The sequence below is a fragment of the Cricetulus griseus genome, chromosome 2 (assembly GCF_003668045.3).
Source record: "Cricetulus griseus strain 17A/GY chromosome 2, alternate assembly CriGri-PICRH-1.0, whole genome shotgun sequence".
In the NCBI taxonomy this organism is placed as follows: domain Eukaryota; kingdom Metazoa; phylum Chordata; class Mammalia; order Rodentia; family Cricetidae; genus Cricetulus; species Cricetulus griseus.
In genome coordinates, this window is record NC_048595.1 from 221,514,458 (window position 1) to 221,535,477 (window position 21,020).

At 36.0% G+C, this 21,020-nt stretch overlaps 1 protein-coding gene across 2 annotated transcripts in view; it reads right to left on the reverse strand.

Moving 5' to 3' along the window:
* Taf4b (TATA-box binding protein associated factor 4b) overlaps positions 1-21,020 on the reverse strand; it is a 115,193-nt gene that overhangs the window by 42,521 nt on the left and 51,652 nt on the right. For both annotated transcript variants that reach the window (XR_004768374.1, XM_027404368.2), the window contains exons 11-13: positions 17,830-17,960; positions 12,632-12,757; positions 7,524-7,580 (exon numbers count right to left, since the gene is read on the reverse strand). Coding sequence is in view for 1 of the 2 variants with exons in the window: in XM_027404368.2 (XP_027260169.1) it covers positions 7,524-7,580; positions 12,632-12,757; positions 17,830-17,960 (314 nt within the window). In the remaining variant the exon portion in view is untranslated. The remainder of the gene's footprint in view (positions 1-7,523; positions 7,581-12,631; positions 12,758-17,829; positions 17,961-21,020) is intronic.

A 21,020-nucleotide genomic window follows, 5' to 3' on the forward strand; every position in this document is an offset into this window, starting at 1 on the left:
TCCCCAGGAGAGACAGAGAGAGAAAGATCTATAGAACATCCCACCCAAATACAAAAGAATATACCTTCTCAGCACCCCATGGAACCTTCTCTAAAACTGACCACATACATAGTCACAAAGCAAATCTTAACAGATATCAAAAAAAAAAAAAAAGAAAGAAAGAAAAATGGGATAACACCCTGTATCTTAATGGATCACCATGGCTTAAAGCTAGAATTCAACAACAAAAAATTCTGGAATGCCTACAAACTCATGGAAACTGAATAATACCCAATTGAATCACCCCTTGGTCAAGGAAGAAACAAAGAAAGAAATTAAAGATTTCTTAGAATTCAATAAAAAAACGAATGTACAACACACCCAAATGTATGGGACACTATGAAAGCAGTGCTAAGAGGAAAAATTCATAGCACTAAATGCTTACATATAGAAATTGGAGAAATCCCACACTAGTGAACACCTGAAAGCTCTAGAACAAAAAGAAGCAAACTCACCCAGGAGTAGACAATAGGAAATAATCAAATTGAGGGCAAATCAATAAAATAGAAACAGAGAGAACAATACAAGGAATCAATGAAACAAGGAGTTGGTTGTTTGAGAATACCAACAAGGAAGACACACCAAAAGGCAGAGAGATTATTCAAATTAACAAAATCAGTAAAGAAAATGGGGACATAACAACAGACACTGAGGAAATCCACAGAATCATCAGATTAAACTTCAAAAATCTGTACTCCACAGAACTGGAAAATTTAAAAGAATCTGACAGTTTTCTGGATAGGTTTCACTTACCAAAACTAAATCAAGACTAGATAAACAAATAAAGCAGACCTATAACCCCTACGGAAATAGAAGCAGTCATTATAAGTCTCCCAACAACAACAACAACAACAAAAACAAAAAACAAACAAACAAAAAAACCAGGCTTCAGCACAGAATTCTACCAAAAATTCAAAGAGCTAACTCCAATACTCCTCAAATTGTTCCACACAATATAAAGAGAGTATTACCAAACTCCTTTTATGAGGCTACAATAACCCTGATAGCCAAACCACACAAAGATGCAACAAAGAAAGAGAACCACAGACTAATCTCCCTCATGAACATTGATGCAAAACTACTCAATGGCTCAGTGGTTAAGAGCACTGGCTGCACTTCCAGAAGGCCCAGGTCCAATTCCCAGCACCCACATGGCAGCTCACAACTGTCTCTAGCTCCAATGGCTCTGATACCTTCATACCGATGCACATAAAATAAAGTTAAATAAATTATTTAAAAAAATATTGGCAAACCAAATCTAAGAACACATCAAAAAAATCATCTATCATGATCAAGGAGGTTTCAAGTCAGAGATGCAGGGTTGGTTCAACATACAAAAATCCACCAATGTAATCCACCATATAAACAAACTGAAAGAAAAAAACCATATGATCATCTCATTAGATGCTTAAAAAGCCTTCCACAAAAATCTAACACCCCTTCATGATAAAGGACTTAGAGAAAGCAAGGATACAAGGAACATATCTATACATAACAAAAGCAATATACAGTAAGTCAAGAGCCAACATCAAACTAAATGGAGAGAAACTCAAAGTGATCCCACTGACATCAAGAACAAGACAATGCTGTCTATTCTCTCCATATCTATTCTATATAGCCCTCGAAGTTCTACCTAGAGTAGTAAGATAACAAAAGGAGATCCAGGGGATACAAACTGGGAAGAAGTCAAACTATCACTATTCACAGATGATATGAATATATATATATATATATATATATATATATATATATATATATTCTACCCAGGAACTCCTACAGCTGATAAATACCTTCAGTAAAGTGGCAGGATAAAAGATTAACTCAAAAAATCAGTAGCCCTTGTATATACAAATGATGATGGGTCTGAAAAGAAAATCAGAGAAACATCATCCTTTTCAATAGCCACAAATACAAAGTATCCTGGAGTAACACTAACCAAACAAGTGAAAGGCATATATGACAAGAAGTCCCCAAAAAAAGAACTTGAAGAGGATATCAGAAAAGGGAAAGATCTCCCACGTTCTTGGATAGGTAGGATCAACACAATAAAAATGGCAATCATACCATACGAAATCTATAGGTTCAATGCAATCTTCATCAAAATCCCAACACAATTCTTCACAGACCTTGAAAGAATAATACTCAACTTCATATGGAAAACCAAAAAAAAAAAAAAAATCAGAATAACTAAAACAATCCTGTACAATAAAGGAACTTAATGAGGCATCACCATTCCTGACTTCAAATTCTACCATACAGTTATCGTAATAAAAACAGTTTGGTATTGGCATAAAAATCAAACATGTGGATCAGTGGAATGGAATAGAATTGAAGACTCTGACATTAATTCACACACCTATGAACACCTGATTTTTGACAAAGAACCCAAAATGGTACAATGGAAAAAGGAAAACAAACGCTGCTGGCATAACTGGATGTCAACCTGGAGAAGACTGCAAATAGATCTACATCGATTGCCATGCACAAAACTCAAATCCAAGTGGATCAAGCACCTCCACATAAATCCAGCTACACTGAACCTGATAGAAGAGAAAGTGAAAAGTGGCCTTGAACACATTGGCACAGTTGACCACTCCCTAAATACAACACCGGTAACACAGACATTGAAGGCAACAATCAATAAATGGAACATCCTGAAACTGAAAACCTTTTGTAAGGCAAAGGACACTGTCAATAAGACAAAATGACAACCTACCGAATGAGAAAAGACATTCACCAACCTCACATCTGATAGAGGGCTTATCTCCAAAATATATAAAGAACTCAAGAAACTAGACACCAAATACAAAAGAACCCAACTGGAAAATGGGGTACAAAACTAAACAGAGAATTCTCACCAAAAGACTCTCAAATGGCCAAAAGACATTTAAGAAAGTGCTCAACATCCTTAATCATCAGAGAAATGCAAATCAAAACAACTCTTATACCTTCCAGAATGGCTATGATCAAAAATACTGAGGACAACTTATATAATAGGATGTGGAGTGAGGAGAACATTCTTCTACTGCTGGGGGTAATGCAAACTTATACAGCCACTTTGGAAATCAGTATGGTAGCTTCTTAGAAAACTGGGAATCAATCTACCTCAAAACCCAGCAATACCACTCTTGGGCATATACCCAAAGGATGCTCAATCATACCAAAGGACATTTGTCCAACTATGTTCATAGCAGCATTATTCATAATAGACAGAACCTGGAAACAACATAGATGCCCCTCAACTAAAGAATGGATAAAGAAAATGTGGTACATTTACACAATGGAGTACTACTCATGATCCTCATGAACTAGAGGATCAAACTAGAAAAAAAAAACATCCTGAGTGAGATAACCCAGAATAAAAAGACAAACACCATTGGTATTCACTCATAAGTGGGTATTAGGTGTGAAGCAAAGGATAACCAGACTACAATCCACAGCTGCAGAGAGCTAGGTAACAAGGAGAACCCTAAGAAGGACACAGATGAGATCTACTGGGTAAACTGGGGTGGGGGTGGTAAGGGGCAGGGGAGGGAGGATGAGAACATAGGGGAACAGAATGGTGGGGGTGGGATGCAATGGAAGAGCAATCAAATAGATATCTTAATAGAGAAAGCCTATGTGGTTAGGGAGAAACCTGGTGCTAGAGTAATTGCCAAGAATCCACAGGATGACCCAACTAAGACTCTTAGCAATAGTGGAGAGGGTGCCTGAACTGGCCTTCCCCTGTAAATCAGATTGGTGAATGCCCCATCTTATCATAGAGCCCTCATCCAGTAATTGACGGAACCAGACATAGTTCTGGAAATCCAGTTGAAGAAAGGCAGGAAGGAATATATGAACAAGGGAGGTCAAGATCATGTTGGAGAAATCTACAGAGACAGCTGAACCAAGCTTGTGAGGCCAACCTGGTCTACACAGAAAGTTCCAGAACTACGTAAGGAGATGCTATCTCAAACAAATAGAACAAAAACAATGTCCTCCCAGGTGTAGTGATGCACACCTTTAATCCCAGAATTTGGGAGGCAGATGCAGGAGGATTTCTATGAATTCCAGGCCAGCCTAGTTGTGTACAAAGGTAGCCAGGGCTAAATATCAAGTCACTGTCTCAAAAAAAAAAAAAAATAACAGCAGCACAAGACCACACTAACACATTCTGTACTGCCTTTCTTTTACTTTCTATTCAGAAATGAGGCCTTACATGCAGTGCTCTATTAATTATACAAAGTTTTCAGCTCATAATCCATTTAGAAAAAAAATCCTATTTCAGAGTATGTTTCTGACCTGTTAATGAATTTTAATCCCCCTCAAGTTGCTATGCAAAATAAATGTGCCAGCACATACATTACTGTAGTCCTGTTCTTCCCCATTATTGTCTGATATAAAAACAAAAGTGAGAATTCCTCAAAGTGTTAAAAAGAAAATGAATAAATGCTTTGCTTCACTCTGTACAGATCTACTAAACTCATTTCTCAAATGAGGAAAAAAAGATATCCAAATGGACATAAGGATAGAAAAACATATTTTTTAAAAATCTTGGAAAAGTATCTATTTACCCCTAAATTGCAACTGTGAAAACTGTTAGGTATTAAAAAGTTTGAAGACAGGAAAAATAAAATTGTTTTTAGAGAAAAAACAAAAGCAAGACAAACAAACAAAAAACAGTGAAAATGGGAAAAGATACTCTTCAATTTTAAAATAAAATGTCTGAATTATAGAGATGGCCCCAGACATTTGCCAGATAGCAGTAAGGTTTTCAAATGGATGACCTGTCAGGTCAATGGCCACAGTGTGCAGCAGGAGCCACTGCAATGGACTGAATAGGCTAAAGGTAAACCCAAAGACAGTCAGATGAGAACAGCAACATTTGAAGAGACATCTTCATAAAAACCTGCCAATTTAACAGATTGCTCATATAAACTGAACACAAACAACAAAGTTTCTAAAACTATTTTAGGAAAAAATGAAAAACCCCAGGGGAACTATCAATATCGAAGCTGCAAGTCATTAACAATTCAAACTCCAGATTCAGGCATGATTTGAATCATGATCAGCACCCCTGGCTGAAATACCTCCAAGCATTAACAAAGCCTACAAGTTTTCTAAGTAGTTCTTTTGGACTTCTGCATTTATAATGCGGTCATTAGTCCACCCTTCCTGGGACCAGTTTGTAAAAGTAAACAAAGCCATCTAATAGAGCAACCACTACAAAACTGTGCTAATCTTCCCAAATAAACCAAGAAAACATCCTAGTTTATACCCCAAGAAACAAACCATAATATTAAAACTTCTGTAAGTTCATAAATTTATAAATTACATTTGGTAATTTATAAGGTAGAGAAAATATTTTTATAACCAAAATACAGTGACCCATGTATGACTCTGAAAGGGAGCTACTTAGTAAAGTGAAGTTGCTCACATCTCTATAGGACAGAAAGACAAGAATGACAATATTTAACTTTCAAACAACTTTGCAGCCAATATATAACACAGAATGGCTCTCTTCTTGAACCAACAATAATAAATTTGACTCCTTTTTGATCATAGAGGATTTACAGAAAAAAAAACTAAAAGACTGCAAAAATGGTTTGGAAGAAAACTATTTTCTTTTAACCTTGCTTGAAAAAAAAATACTAAATAGAGGTGCAAAGGAACAGGAAAAAAGCAGGCTTGCTATCAATCCTTTTCAGAAAAAGAAACCACACCCTACCCCACAGTATTGTTTGAAGACTGCTGTGTACCTTTTGACTTCATGGAATAAACAAAATACCAAATATATGAAACAAATAAAACCACCTCTTTCAAAGATGAAGAAAAAAAAAAAAGAATCTAAGTACCCATCTTTATGAAGCAACAACACACATGGTAAGATAATTAGCTTTCTGAGTGATACTTTTCAAAATGAGAATCAATTAAAAGAAAGATATAAGCATTCAGTCAGTCCTTAATTAAAGAAAGAAGATACCCAGGATTCAGAGCAATGACAAGTGGCACAGTTGCAAATACCTATCATTAATCTAAGTTTGCTTAAAAAGAATGCTAGATATGATTCTCAGGTTAACAGTGTGATAAATATCCATTGGGAGGAATTAGAATAAGGAGCATTTTGTTTAATGTCCTTCCTTTCTTGCCCTGGTCTTCATATCCCTCTACCCAAAGTATTTTCTTTCTCTATATTAAAGAAAATACAAAACGTTGATTCTAAGAATCATACTAGATATCCATGTGTTTTTGCCTCAGCTCCTACATTAATCCAAACAATAAGGGCTTATAGAACATCAATAAATAACCTGCTGCTGCTGCTGGCACCTAGATGCCAAGTGCAGCAATGCTGAGGACAACAGATTCATAGTTCAAGAGGCACAGTTAAGGAAAACATTGCTCAGGAAATCACTCTTATTTAGCATTAAGATGCTTAAAATTTGCATGAAATCAGTCAAGTAACTATAGAAACCAATTTCTTCAGCTCCATATCACACATCTCACACCTCAATTGTCTTTATTATCGTCTGCTGTCAGATCCTTAACCAGGAATGTGAACAGGATTGATGATTTATTCAGGAGAGAAGAGAATCTGCAGGTCAAGTGAAAATTCTCATTCTCATTCTCTCTCTCTCTCTCTCTCTCTCTCTCTCTCTCTCTCTCTCTCTCTCTCTCTCTCTCTCTCTCTCTCTCACACACACACACACACACCTTGAACCTTAGGTACTTTCATTTCATTCTGTTCTCAGTAGCTCTGGGGGTAACTCCAGTGAGATCCAATATTAAGGCTCAATTAAAATAAGCTCCAATTAGTGGAGCTTTTTTCTCTGAGGCTAGAGAAGTCAGGAAATGGATATTGGGAAATGTAAAAAGTCAGCTACTGAGAGAAGGCTGCAGACATAAATGAACTTATTTGTTGATTTCTACAGTTGCTATGCAGAGGCCTCTGGGAGTAAAAGCTTAACCAGTCTAAGCTATAAACTAAAACCCCTGCAGCTAAACATGAACTGTGTGAAACAAGGGCTCCATTCCAGAACAGAAAACTGCTGGGCCCAGAAAATTAAAAGCCAGAGGCATTTTCCATTTAAAACTAAATCCCAGTACCGCCTCCCAGCCAAAGAATTATAAGCAGTATCAGATTTACAAAACGAACAATTACCCTGGAAAAATGTAGCCTATTGTACAGTCCCAGATGCTAAATCTCAAAGTTTCTTTCTTTCTTTCTTTTAATCCCACACTATATTCCTCCAAGTATATGGTTGCAGTTTACAAAGAGCCATTTCCAGACAGGCCTAAGCCTTGAAAATAAATTTTAAAAGGAGAGCACATAGCTCACTGACCTCATTTGAAGTACTGCCCTTGCCTTCAGCAGTTCCTGTCCTTCCCCAAGGCTTTTGCAAATGGTATGCAACAGTAAAATAAACCCTGACCTAATTGCCAAGAGAGAGGCTGCCAACCTTCCCTCAAACACAAAGACCAGAATGGTAACTTGAAAGTCCTACCTCTTTGGCTTTCTGCTTTAATCTCAGCTGTTCTGGATCTTCTTTATTGGAACGGCTCTGTCAAAGGAAAAGAAAATTTTAATAGAAATCATCTAAACACTAGCATTGCTGTTAAATATTTAATAAACGATTATTTCTCCTGTGATTGAAAACCCTAGCTCCAGGGGCAATGCCTCGATCCAGTCTCACTGCACTCCAGCCCTTGCCCCCTCCTCCTCCTCATCTGGGCTGGCTGCTGCAGTTCTAGCCTGGAGGAAACACATACTGAAAATGATGCTAACAATGTCAGTCAGGTCCAGTCAAGGCATGACATTGTTCCTGCTGGAACAGGGCAAAATGAAAACTGGCCTGAACAGGAGAAAGGGGAAAGAAGTGTGGACTCAAATGAATGAAAACAAAGAACACTGGCTTATCTTTAGGTGAAGCCATTTTGGAAAAGCATATGTTATTTAAACAGCTATGAAAATCAAGAACTCAACTAGCCTTGAATCAAATCTCTTAAAAAGAGTAATTTCTGAAAGCACAAGTAGGAAACACATTCTAATATTTTTATTAGAGTTTTAGGTGCTCTATAACACTTACTAAACTAATACTTTTTGATACTATCCATGCTATAAATAAAACAAAATGTGATAAAAATGAGCATGAGGAATGTGGTAGGTACTTCTCTGGTTAGGCGGTGTGTTAGACATCTATCTCTGACAACTAACAATTGAGGAGAAGTCTGAACAACAAGAAATAGGCAATCACATTAAGTCATTAGGGAAGAACATTCAAACAGAAGACACAGTAAATACAAAAGCCTTAAAATGACAGCAAGCCTGAGAACAGATATGATGACCATGTGTTTGAGGCACACAGAAAATATGAAGGAGAAAAAGGAGGTTAAGTGTTGCCTTGTAGCCATTTTAAGAAGTAGAAGAGTTAATTGTCGATTTAACAATCAGCCACTGGAGGAAGACTATTGTTGCACAGCACAAGAATGAGAGTACACTGGAGCAACCCCTTCGAAGTGAGCTCCACTGGGCATACCACGTGTTTACTACATACATCTACAACTGAAGGGACAGGTGCCCACATAATGAAGAAACCATTCTCAAGAAATTGCTATGAATAGAGGGTGACTGAGAAAACAATGACTGCAGTCTAGAACAGCAGTAGAGCAATGATTACAAAGACAAATAGATTCAAATTCCATTTTGAAAGTAAAGTCAAACCAAATTTGTGGTAGACTAGATACAAAATACAAACCAAAGAGGAAAAAAAAAATGTTATCTTAGATTCTGGTCTAAGTAACTGAGAGGAATTCTAACTTTCTATAGCGGAAGATCTAATGAGAAGAGTACACAACAATGGAGAAAGAATTCAGCTGTCAGTTTCAGATGCCAAATCAAAGGTTGAATGCCCTAAGGTGGACACAAGCTTGGAACAGATACTTCAGTATGATAGTGGAATGAGTGAAGGAGTGTCATGAGGCAAACTCAAAGAGGGACTCAGGTCCTGTAAGAAGTTTGGATAAGTACAACCAACAAGAAATCACTAAAAGCTATGTTTGTTTTGTTTTGAGACCCAGTCTGTCCTCAAACTCAAAGAGATCCTCTTGCCTCTGCCTCCCAGGCGCTGGGATTAAAGTCTTGAGCTACCACACCCTGCAAGGCCATGCATTTTTATTATGAAAACCATTCTGATGAAATGGATATGGAAAGAAAAAGAGATCAGTTAGAATACATAAAAATCTGAGGAAACAATATATTGGACTAGAGTGGTGACAATGGAATGAAGAGAGGATGGATATTATAGACTACAGTGAGAGTTACTAAGGCATGGGCATGGAGAAAAAGCAAAGATAACACTTAGGGGTTTTCCCCCCATAAGTTAGGTAAATTAGGGTGTCTTTGAGTTAGAAAAAGCCATATTAAAAGTAAGAAAAATCAGAAGTCTATTTGGACATACACAATTTGAGAGTCCTATTGGCCAGAAAAGTGGTATCAAACAAGCAGTCAATTGTACATGCCAAAAGTTTCAGAATGTAGACCGAGCTGTAAGTACAATCTTAGGAGGCATAAGACTGAAACCCAGGGCATCCCAATATTTAGCACTCTGTCTCAAAAAAAGAAGAAAACCCCAAAAGACTAAGAACCAGTATAATATTTTATATAAATAATACCTAGAATAGTATCCAATGGTTTTATAACCTTATTTATTGTATAGTTATTAGAAATAAAGAACCAGTAAACTTCCTTGTTATGATAGCTGAGTTCTTGCTTAGAGTATTTCAAGCTTAAGAAAGAGTATTTTCCTGTCTCATCTCCCTGCCCTTCTCAGCACAGGGGTCAGTTTGGGGCTGAGACAGCAGGGCAGTGACAATGCTACAATGCCCATATCCTTGTAGAGGTTTGGGATGTCTCGATGACACACAGGCCAGTGGTTGTAATGCTAAGAAGTATGGCCAATAAAATCGCATGAAGGAAATAGTAGACAAGAGTCAGTCACTCTGGTGGCATATGGATCTCACTGATCAAATATATACACTGACTGATTACATATGCTAAAGATTATAATTAAAGTAAACTTTCTGAATCCTGAAGTAAAAAATTATTTGAAGGGAGGGAAGCAGGCAGCAAATACAAATGAATGAATATGCACATACATGAAGACCACTGAACAAGTGTACAGGTCAGAGGAACAACTTATGGGAGCCAGGTCTCCTACCACCATGTACAATTCAGGGACTGAATTCAGGTGACCAGGCTTTATAAAGTAGATATGTTTGGGTACAAAGAATGAAGTCCAGGTCGGGCAATGGTGGCACACGCCTTTAATCCCAGCACTCAGGAGGCAGAGGCAGGCAGATCTCTGTGAGTTTGAGGCAAGCCTGGTCTCCAAAGTGAGTGCCAGGATAGCCTCCAAAGCTACCCTGTCTCGAAAACCAATAAATAAAATAAATAAACAAATAAAGTCCAGAGGTATCCATATGAACTCATGATTCAATAATACAAATAGAGATACAGAAAACATTGTAGATATTTGTGTACATGTATGTATATACACATCATACAAATATTTACTAGAGCCATCCACTAATATATCCTATATAGAATGACACTGTTAAGCAATGAACATAGTGCACTGTGTGCTCTAATACCGGTTTCTGAACATCATCTTCAAGTAATAAGACGCAGAATTTCCTATAGATATGGTTGATTCCAAGATGGAAGCAGGAAGAGTAAAGGTTGGCCCTCGAATATCTTAATAACAAAATGTAGGACATGCTCAGAGAGTGAAAGAGACATGACAAGTGCCAATTTAGAAGGGTCTCCCACCTACAGGCATTATGAGCATCAAAATAAATCTTAATAGTAAGGTAATATAGACAGCTGAATTAAACAGAAACCCACAGATTCATATTTTCATTAATAGGGAGAAAAAGAAAGCCTTTTCATATAACAGAGAGTTATATGTGAAGGGAAGTTAATGAGAATAACAATTAGTACCAGGCAATCCCCACAGAAGTAGCTGATTCAGGAACTTTCGAAGGCTGATACATGAAAATTAGATGAAGAAAAGATGTTGATATAATTTGTGAACATTAAAATAACCCATGAAAAAATAAAAACTTAAAACTAAAAACTTACAGAGACAGTGGTCAATTTAAAATGGAAAGAACTGGCAGACAACTAAATGCCTGGATTATCAGGTTGCCTTCTGAGATTATTAGCTCAGAAAAATGTATCATCACCTTTGTGTATTCCTGCCAAGGGTACATAACTATAAGTCCTAAGGAAATACCAAACGAATGCAGGTGAAGGTCATGATGCAGAAAGTGAGTTGAAGGTAGGTAAGGTCTTGAAAGTGCTAAGGGAATGAGTCCATAAGAAGGACTGAGATTGCCAGAAGAAATGTGAAAAGAGAGTAAATGAAATACATATTTCTGGAGAGAAAAATGGAACACAAAGAAAACAAGTGAGACAGCTGGTGAAATCTGAACAGGGATCTGTGCAATGCACACTAGAATGTTTAAGGATGATGGGTCATTATGTCTCAGGACTGCTTTCCAAAGATTCTCTGAATTGTCTAGTATAGACAGTTACATAACTGTAAATAGATTTAAAAAAAACTCTCAACTAAGGAAGAAGGGAAGATGGACATACTGACAAACTAAAGTGTGTGTGTGTTAAGGTGCATGCAAGGGATGGGGAAATGAGTAGAGATGGAACAAATGCAAGAAAATGAGGGAATCTAAGAAAATGGACAAAATGTATAGTTTTGGTACTATAATATCAGAATAAATCATTTAAAATAAATCAAAGAAGCAATTAGAGCCAAGTATCATGACTGACCCTTGTAAATTCCAGCATTTCAGAAAAGGCAACAGGACAGTGGGTACAAAGGCTATGTGGGCTACATTAGTATTAGTACATAGATCCTGTCTTATTACAGAAGATTAAAAACAATAGGTGGTGGACTGGGTATGATGGTGCATGTCTTTAATGTCAAAAGGTCCTCAAAATAAAAATTAAGACTCTGGTGTTCAGCTTTCACAATTTCTTGTGAGACTCCAATTATGTCTACGAAGAACTGTGGGGGTACAAAATATAAAACTGTAGTAGAATTGAACTTTTATGCAGTACCCAGGCATTACTAGTCCTAGAAAACAACTTAAAAGGAAGAATACAGGTCTATGGCTCCATCTGTCATTCCTATGATTCTCCCTCTCTCTAATCCATTTCCACCAACTTATATTTGGTTCCATATACTCCAAAATAGTCTTAATTTACTATAATCTTCCTATCTTTTAAATATTGTTCTTGTTAATTTCAGCTTAGTATATTAAGAGTCTAAAATTTGTATAAGAGTTTAACCTGGGAATTGGGATAGATGGATGGAAATGACATGGGGTCCAAAAGAATATGAGGGAGGGGGAAACAAAAGATTATGACTTAGTGACTAAATTAACTGAATGCTACTACTACCCTACACCATCTTGGCTGTGAGACGCCATATTAATAATTTCATTTTAGGATATTCTCAAGAGAAATCTAAAGGCTTCATAAAAGCAAGACTGTCACATTGCCAGGCCACGTTCCTGTAAGTCACACAATGCTTACCTTGGCTGCTCTTAGTAACATCTCTCTTTCTTCTAGATCCTTCCTCTGTTTCTCCAATTGATCTAGCTTTTCAAGAAATTTGAGCTGTGATCTGGTGTCATTAGACAAGATGTAATTTTCACTTCCCTAGGGGAAAAACAGTTTTATTATTCTGGGCAATACATTTACAATAGGCATTATGATAAACAATACAATACAAAACATCAACTCACAGAGGGACCTACATTTTTCAGGAGGTAATTTTTTTTACTTTGTTAAACAAGCAAGCAAACAAAATAAAAGCCAGAAACTTTAATCATCTTTAAATTTGAGAGATGATTAGCATTTACATTTCAGAAAGATTTCCTTAGCAAGCCTACTCACAGACAGCAAAAGGGATTAAGTCAAACGAATCCTATCATTAGGAAAAAGAACCCAGTAGAATATACCATTACCTATAATTCAATCTCCCTTGGTCAAATTATTTCCTATCTACTGACATAAATATGAGTAACTAAATATTAGATGAAAAGCAAGAAACAATCCCCACACTGAAAAAGACAGCTAAGAAAAAGAGCTACCATGGATAGATTGGCTTAATTTTATTTAATCCCAACATTATGGAGGCAGAGGTGAGATCTCTTGAGCTGAGGCCAACTACAGAGTGAGTTCCAAGACAAGCAGAGCTACATAGAGAAACCCTGTCTCAAAACAAACAAACAAAAAAAATCATGAAGGCCTGCTTTGTAGATTCCTTTATGAAATCTAAATTTAGATAGCAACTTTACTCAAAATAATTCTGCATATAATTTATTTATTTACCATTTATCTATTTATAAGCAGGTTCTCACTATACAGAACAGGCTGTCCTGGAACTTGAGATCATCCTGCCTTAGTCTTCCAAGTAGTGGGGAAAGCATATAATTTACAAATGAGAATTGCAACAAAAAGCTATAATTTCTTATCTTAAATATTCCATAAAATGACAAAATTAAAAATGTCTCATTTATCCAGGTATGCTAGAATACAAAAACAGTGCTTTTAAATCTAAGTATTTTCTAGTTTTCTTCACCTATGGCTACCTAACTCCCTCTATGATGCAAATATTCGCACATGTGGGCTGTTGTGGGAGAATTTAAAATAATCAATGCATACCCTAACATCTACTCAACTCAGTAGCCAACACTTGAGGGAGACTCTTACAGTCAAAAACAACTAAACACTGAGTTCAACAGTAAGCGCCTGGCTTAGAACCCAGCACCATACATACTACTTCCATCTCCACCTCCACTTTATTCTCATGCTTATGGCTGCTTCAATTAGCTTAGACTAAGAGATTTCATATGCCCAAGATTCTTTTTAAATTAAAATTTTATTGTTGGCATTTAACTAGATCAAAAGAGTATTACATGGTTTAAGGAAGAAGGATGTATTAGTGCTACTTATTTTACTTAAAGTTTAATACAAGAATTCCCAAATGGTCTTTAAAGTTAAATAATACAAGATAAAATGTGGAATACATTATAGGTCAAGCATAGAGGTTAAGCACAATAACAGTGGTTTCCTAAATACTTCATCTTTACCATTTCTGTGTTCAGAAACTCTGGAGACAGTTTACGGACAGAAATTTAATTTAAAAGGGACAATAAACACTAAATTAAAAAGAAGCACAGGCATTCTAAATTTTAACCATATCACATTCTCATGCTGTTTCCTTTACCAATTCAGATACAACTGCCTGTGGCATTAATTTCTCCTTTTTTTCCCAGCAACAGCAAATGAGTGCCTTTCCCTAACCTACTGAATCCTTACTACCTTTGTTATCATGTTCCTCCTGTCTCTGTGAACCAACTAACTGAAGAATTCATGTACCAAAAGTATGAAAGCCAAGCCGGGTGTTGGTGGCGCACGCCTTTAATCCCAGCACTCGGGAGGCAGAGGCAGGTGGATCTCTGTGAGTTCGAGACCAACCTGGTCTACAAGAGCTAGTTCCAGGACAGCTTCCAAAAAAAGCCACAGAGAAACCCTGTCTTGAAAAACCAAAAAAAAAAAAAAAAAAAAAAAAAAAAAGTATGAAAGCCACTAGATATCCAGATGCAAGTGACATTAGCACCATCAGGTGAATCCCACCTAAAGGAACCATCACAGTACCTTTCTGCTAGAGAGTGAAACTTCTTCTCCATCCCCACAGCACAGTCTGCAGGTTCAGTGCAAAAACACAAAGCAGAGCTGGGCAGTGGTGGCACACACCTTTAATCCCAGCACTATGGAGGCAGAGGTAGGTATATCTCTGTGTTCAAGGCCAGCCTGGTCTACAAGAATGAGTTCAAGAACAGCTAGGACTACATTGTGAAACCCTGCCTTGAAAAAAAAAAACACCAAGCAGGATTTTTAAAAAAACCCTAGACTAGTGCTAGATTACTTCTACTTTTTCATTTAAATTTCAGTTTATGACCTATGACTAATTAGGACATTATACCTACCAAGTAAAAGTAACTAATATCTAGAATAGAAAAGATGGTGAGATTTTGCTTTTAATAATGGTGGCTCCTTTCTTAATAGTTTGTGGAGTAGAATTTCCTTTATTGTACAGATAAAAATAAATCCCAAGAGATAGAAAGACCAGACCAAATCTTTGATACAAATACTATAATTAAAGTCTATAAAATAATGATAAGCTTTGAAGTAAATTCAAAGTTGATTATTATTTCTTCTTAAAGAAGGATAATTCTGTCTATATAATATTCAGACTAATTATCCTAAAGAATGAGTGTTAGGGAAAGGGTGCAGTATAAATCAATAGGAATAGTAAATGTGGTTCTCAGCCTGTAGGTCATGACCCCTTGGGGGGTGTTAAACAACACTTTCACAGAGGCTACATATCCTATATATCAAATATTTACATTATAAATCCAATAGCAAAATTACAGTTATGAAGTAGCAATGAAAACAATTTTATATTGGGGTTCACCACAATATGAAGAACTGTACTAAAGGACCACAGCATTATGAAAGTTGAGAGTCACTGATACAAGTAGAGAGCCACCATATAGCAGAAAGTTAAGAAGGTATTTATCCTTAAATTAAGTGATTAAGGTCTTCCAGATAGGGTAAATACTACCCATTTTCTTAAGACTACCAAATCCTAGTAACACATGCAATTGATGCAAAGAAACAGTCTACCGGAAGTTTATGCAACAAAGCTTTGAATGGCACACTGAAATGAAATCTTTTGGGAGTATTCCCTTGGAGTTAGAAGCTGTGGTTCACAGCAGGTCAAGGCTGAATCTCATGCTGACAGCCAAACTTGATAATGTGTAAGATTCAGGCATGAGAGGGTCATAGAGTAAAAAGGTCTGTATACAAGGGCTGGAGTCCCTGAAAAGATGCCAGGAGAAGGCACTTGTAAATGTAGAGTCTCAGTGACAGTGGAGACCCTAGGATTGCAGGATTAGTCATGGAAAGAGACTATTGATACCACGTAGTAAGGTCAGAATCCCTGAAGAGAACCCAGGAGGCCACTGATGAAGGTACTGCTCGTGGAGACCCCAGCCTATGGGAGATGCCAGAACCATAAAATGACAACAAAAGACAACAGCAGCTGTGGATTCGAACTGCCCTGAGACTACAAGACAAACTGGGTGTGCTATGAATGGCAGAGCTGGAGAAATGAAAGCTTTGGAGCCAAGAAGACCATGAGTACCAGATGCCACACACGGAGCTATTTATACTTATGGAGTTGGGCTTTGCTTTGATTGTAACTGTGCTCTGGTTCTTTCTTCTTAAAGTAAGAAAGTATATAATTTATTTTTTTTATTTTATAGGAGCCTACAGTTGAGTTTTTGGACATTTAAGGAAAAGTTAGACTCTTGAGTAATGGACTTTTTTAAAGACTGGGCAACTTTTAAATTTGGAATGTTCTATGATTTGACTTAAGAACCATTCCATGAGATGAAACCATATCCAAACACTGCTTGAGTGACCAAGAATCAAGAGACTAGATAGCCCAGAGACCTAGGGTAAAACTAAATACTAGTGGTCTAAAAAAAAAAAATAGTGAAACAAAGACTTCTAATGATATTCTGCTATAAACACAGACCAATGGCTTGCTCAGCCATCAGAGAAAACAAAATTGCCTGGTTCTTTGTAATGACTAATAGGGAAGCCACTAGCTAAAATAACAAAGAAAAAAGGGAAGACACAAGTTAAGAATCAGAAAAAAAAGGACAATTATTACCACCAACTGAACTGACATAAATAATAGATAACCCACAAAAAATGGACAAATTCCTATACTCACATAAAATGGAATATTGACATTGTTTTCTACACCTTTTTATGATGCTGATTCCACATTTTTAAGTCAGTCTGACAAATTCTCACAAAAATTTTGCAAGTAAGGATCTTCCCAAATTCTACATGAAACACAATGTAAGTAAGATGATTTCTCCCCCAAGCTACTAGGGAGACAGCAGCAGATATTCTGAATTTCCTTTAATCTATATTGCCAAGCTTTGGCAATGAATGATTCTATTGTAAACTCAAAACTTCACAAAGTTACCTATTTATCAACACGTTGAAATCTATCTCTTGACAATTTTTTTTAATTTAAAAAGGGTTATTCCTTTTCATCCCATTATCTTTTCTTAAAATCCATAATCATTCAGTTATTTGCCCACCTCTGAAACTACAATTCAGAAGTGATCTTACCCTAAAGGCCAAGAAGCAATAAAAACTACAATTTAAATATACCAAGTGCCTTTGTCTCAGTTACAGCAAGTCATTTTGTTACACCATTAGGAATTAGACAGGCTATTCTTGCACTTAGTCTTTCATAATAGCAGCCAAGAGCAGTAATGAGTGACACTAGTATCAACACTTACTGTCATCACGTAAGTAAGAGCCATGTAAGTAGAGTCCAGACCACCAAAGAGAACACACACAACTGATATTCCATCCTAACACAACCTCCTTCCTAATCAAGGTGCATACTCCAATATGCAGCAACAACAACAACAAAAAAAAAACGTACTTTGAACACTATAAATCCTATTTTAATTTGATTTACTATGCAAGCATTTCCAAGTGAAGAAATTAAGGAAACTTTTTTCCTCAATCATTTTTCTAAATATACATCCAGATATGAACCCTTGTCCATGAAACTACCTTTAATATTGCTCAGGAGATGACAGTCTGTACTTCCTTAATATTTCCTTTACCTTGTAAACAGTCATTCGATGCTGAGCAATTGTAGTCAGTTTCTCAAGAAGGCCTCGTAATCTCTCTTGTGTTGCATGGGAGATCAAGTTCACAGCATCAGAGTTAAGTTCTGTAATGTCATGCTTTTTACCTGTATAGGCAGAGAAAATCCATTACATGTTTTAGTAGTGGCTTATAATTGAAATAATTAGCACAGCAGGTATTCAGTTCCCCCTGGAAGTCATACCCATTATGAATAAAGGTTCGGAGATTATGGTTTTCCTGGTAAAGTCACAACTTCAAAGATCTTAGACATTACATTAATAAAACCTAGCCTGGAGCCTCAGAAAATATAGACATTGTTTCCCTTAGCCTCTAGAATCATTCTCCTTGCAAGGTCATTTATAGGACAAAGTTAATAAGAACACAAATCAAGTTTAGTGTTCAGGGAGGAAAATGGTAACTGCAGAAATTAGTGCTATATTCTGTTAATTTTAGTAATTAAAAAAAAATGGAAAGTCACATTTTACCCTGTTAGACACTGTTAACAATTCATGGCATTAATTTCAGTGAACTGAAATTATAAATCTGTTCATTCCTTGTCTATAAAACATACCTATATTCTTTTTGTCTGTTACCAATATTTTGTACTACTCATGTTTCCATAAATTAACCTATTAAATTACAAGTTGATATATGCTCAAAACCTCATCATTTCACCATCAATTTCAATAACTTTGTTTCTTTTATGAACAAATTGTCTTATACAGGTTGTAAAGAGGAAAAATGTTTTAGGAAAATAATTTGAATGACAAACAAGGGCAGTAACTGACTTACAAACAATCCTATCAGTATTCAAACTGCATTTTTTAAGGACAATAGAACTGCCTGCATCAATAGACATGCAAACCCAAAGATACAGGCAGTTAAGAAAATTAAAGTAAATGCATTTTTAAAGGCTGGTGTAGGGTCTTTTGTTGTGGTGGTGGTTTTTGGTATGTGTGTATTCATGTGTGTATAGAGTGCTAAGGATTCACTCATACTTTCAGGGCAAGTGTTTTATCCATTAAGCCATTTCCCCAAACAGGACAGACACACAGACACACAGACACACATACAGTCACAGACACAGACACAGACACAGACACAGACACAGACACAGACACAGACACACACACACACACACACACACACACACACACACAGGTTTATATATCTTCACAGTAATTTAAAAATATTGTTTGATTTTTATATGCTAATTCATATAATACATACTCGTTTCCATCAAAGGCTGAGCTACAGCGAAAACATAATTTAATTACAACTCAAATATACTTTGACATTACCACAAAATAAATTTTAATTTAAAATATAGTCTAAGTAAACTAAGTGGGGAGAAGATTTAAAATTATCCAACTTCTTTTAAACTAAGCCTTCAAAATGTAATTCATTACTTTGTGGAAAAATTGATCTCATTTCCAATTTCAGACTGAAACAAAGGGAAAAGAAAAACCCACTACAAAGTCACAACTACTTTTAAACATTCAGCATAAACAATTAGTTGGACCTTTTATACAAGGAACAGTAAATTTTCTAAACAATCAAATGGTTAAAATTATAACTGAACATGGGTTAGAGAGATGGTATAGTAACTAAATGCTTGCTCACTGCTCTTCCAAGGACCTGAATTCAATTACTCGTTCTCATTCACTTGACCGTGACTCACAACCTATAACCCTAGCCACCTCCATGTGTATCAGCACTCACATGCAGACACACACACACACAGACACACACACACTTAAAAATAAATATAAATCACAACTAAACATAGGGTAGGCAGGGGAAGTCAACTTATTTCAAGATTAAAGAAAACCAGCATTTAAAATTATTTTTTGGGGAAAAGGAATCGGAAAATAACTATGTACTTATAAAACAAAAGTAATTTATCTATTAAAAAAATCTATACTGTTATAGAAGGCTCTGGAATTTATTTTCAACAAAACAGATAAAAATAGTAATTGGTATTTTTAAAATCTGTAATATTTTTGAAGTATTAGAAATGAACAATTGTTAATAATTCCTGAGTATAGGCAACAGCAAATGTCCAAACATATCTTCACTAAGCAACAAATTTTAAAGCATACGTTAAAAACCATAGATTAATTTCTACTTTTAATAGTTTAAAACAAAGCCAACATAATTGATTAAGGAGATCTAGTTAGTATTTGCCTGCTTACTATTGACTTTATTGAATGTCTGAAATTTCACTTAGGTAATTAGAGGAAAAATGAAGAATACAGACATTTAATCTAACCTGAACTCAGGAAAAACATTATGTCTAAAAAATTCTTTTAGAAAATGTGTAATTTCTATTTTTAGGAATGCCCTCAGTTGGTAACTATTCTGCATGAAGGAATTTTATTATAAGTAGAAAACATCTCCAGAAATAAATGAAACATTAATCCCCTGGCTGTTTCCTGTAAGGTTAGAGAATTTTTACAGTTTATATGCTTTAGAATTTTTATAGTTTATATGTTTTGAATTATATTGTTTGTGTTTCATCATTAAGAACTGAAAACAGAAAAGAATTTCTCAAATTCTGCTAAACCAGGGTTGCCAAACTATAGCCAATAGATCAAAATTCATCTTTTTAAGCACTGAGATTTATAAGAATCCAACCAACGGATTAAAAAGTTTATTTCTCTCCTTAAAACAGTAGCTTTTCTATTCAATGTGATTATAATGGTACTATTATTCTGATCATTGTCCTGTTTTATTTATTTTAATGATTTTGTAAAGTAAAATTACCTTGTTAACAATGGTTCTAATTTTTTGCATTCCATGTTACTACATTAAACTTATTTATATGACTGTAAAAAAAAAGTTTGTTTCTCTCCCAAAATGCATGCAGAAACTCTGTCTATGACTTGGTTATGATAACTGGAATGTAGCCCTTTGGGAATAGTTAATTGTAATGAATAAGGTCAGAGTAGATCACATGAGGGTACAACATAAAGAGCTGTGAAAGACCACCAAGGAGGCCCTGGCCAGAAATCCTGATGAGCATCCAGACCTGACATCCCCACGCCAGAACTGTGACAAGTATTTGTCACTGAAGCCTTGAAGGCTAAGGTATTTTGTTATAGAAGCCAGAGCCCAGTAAGACACAGTCCTGCTCATTTGTCCCTATGTTGTTCATGTTTGCTTT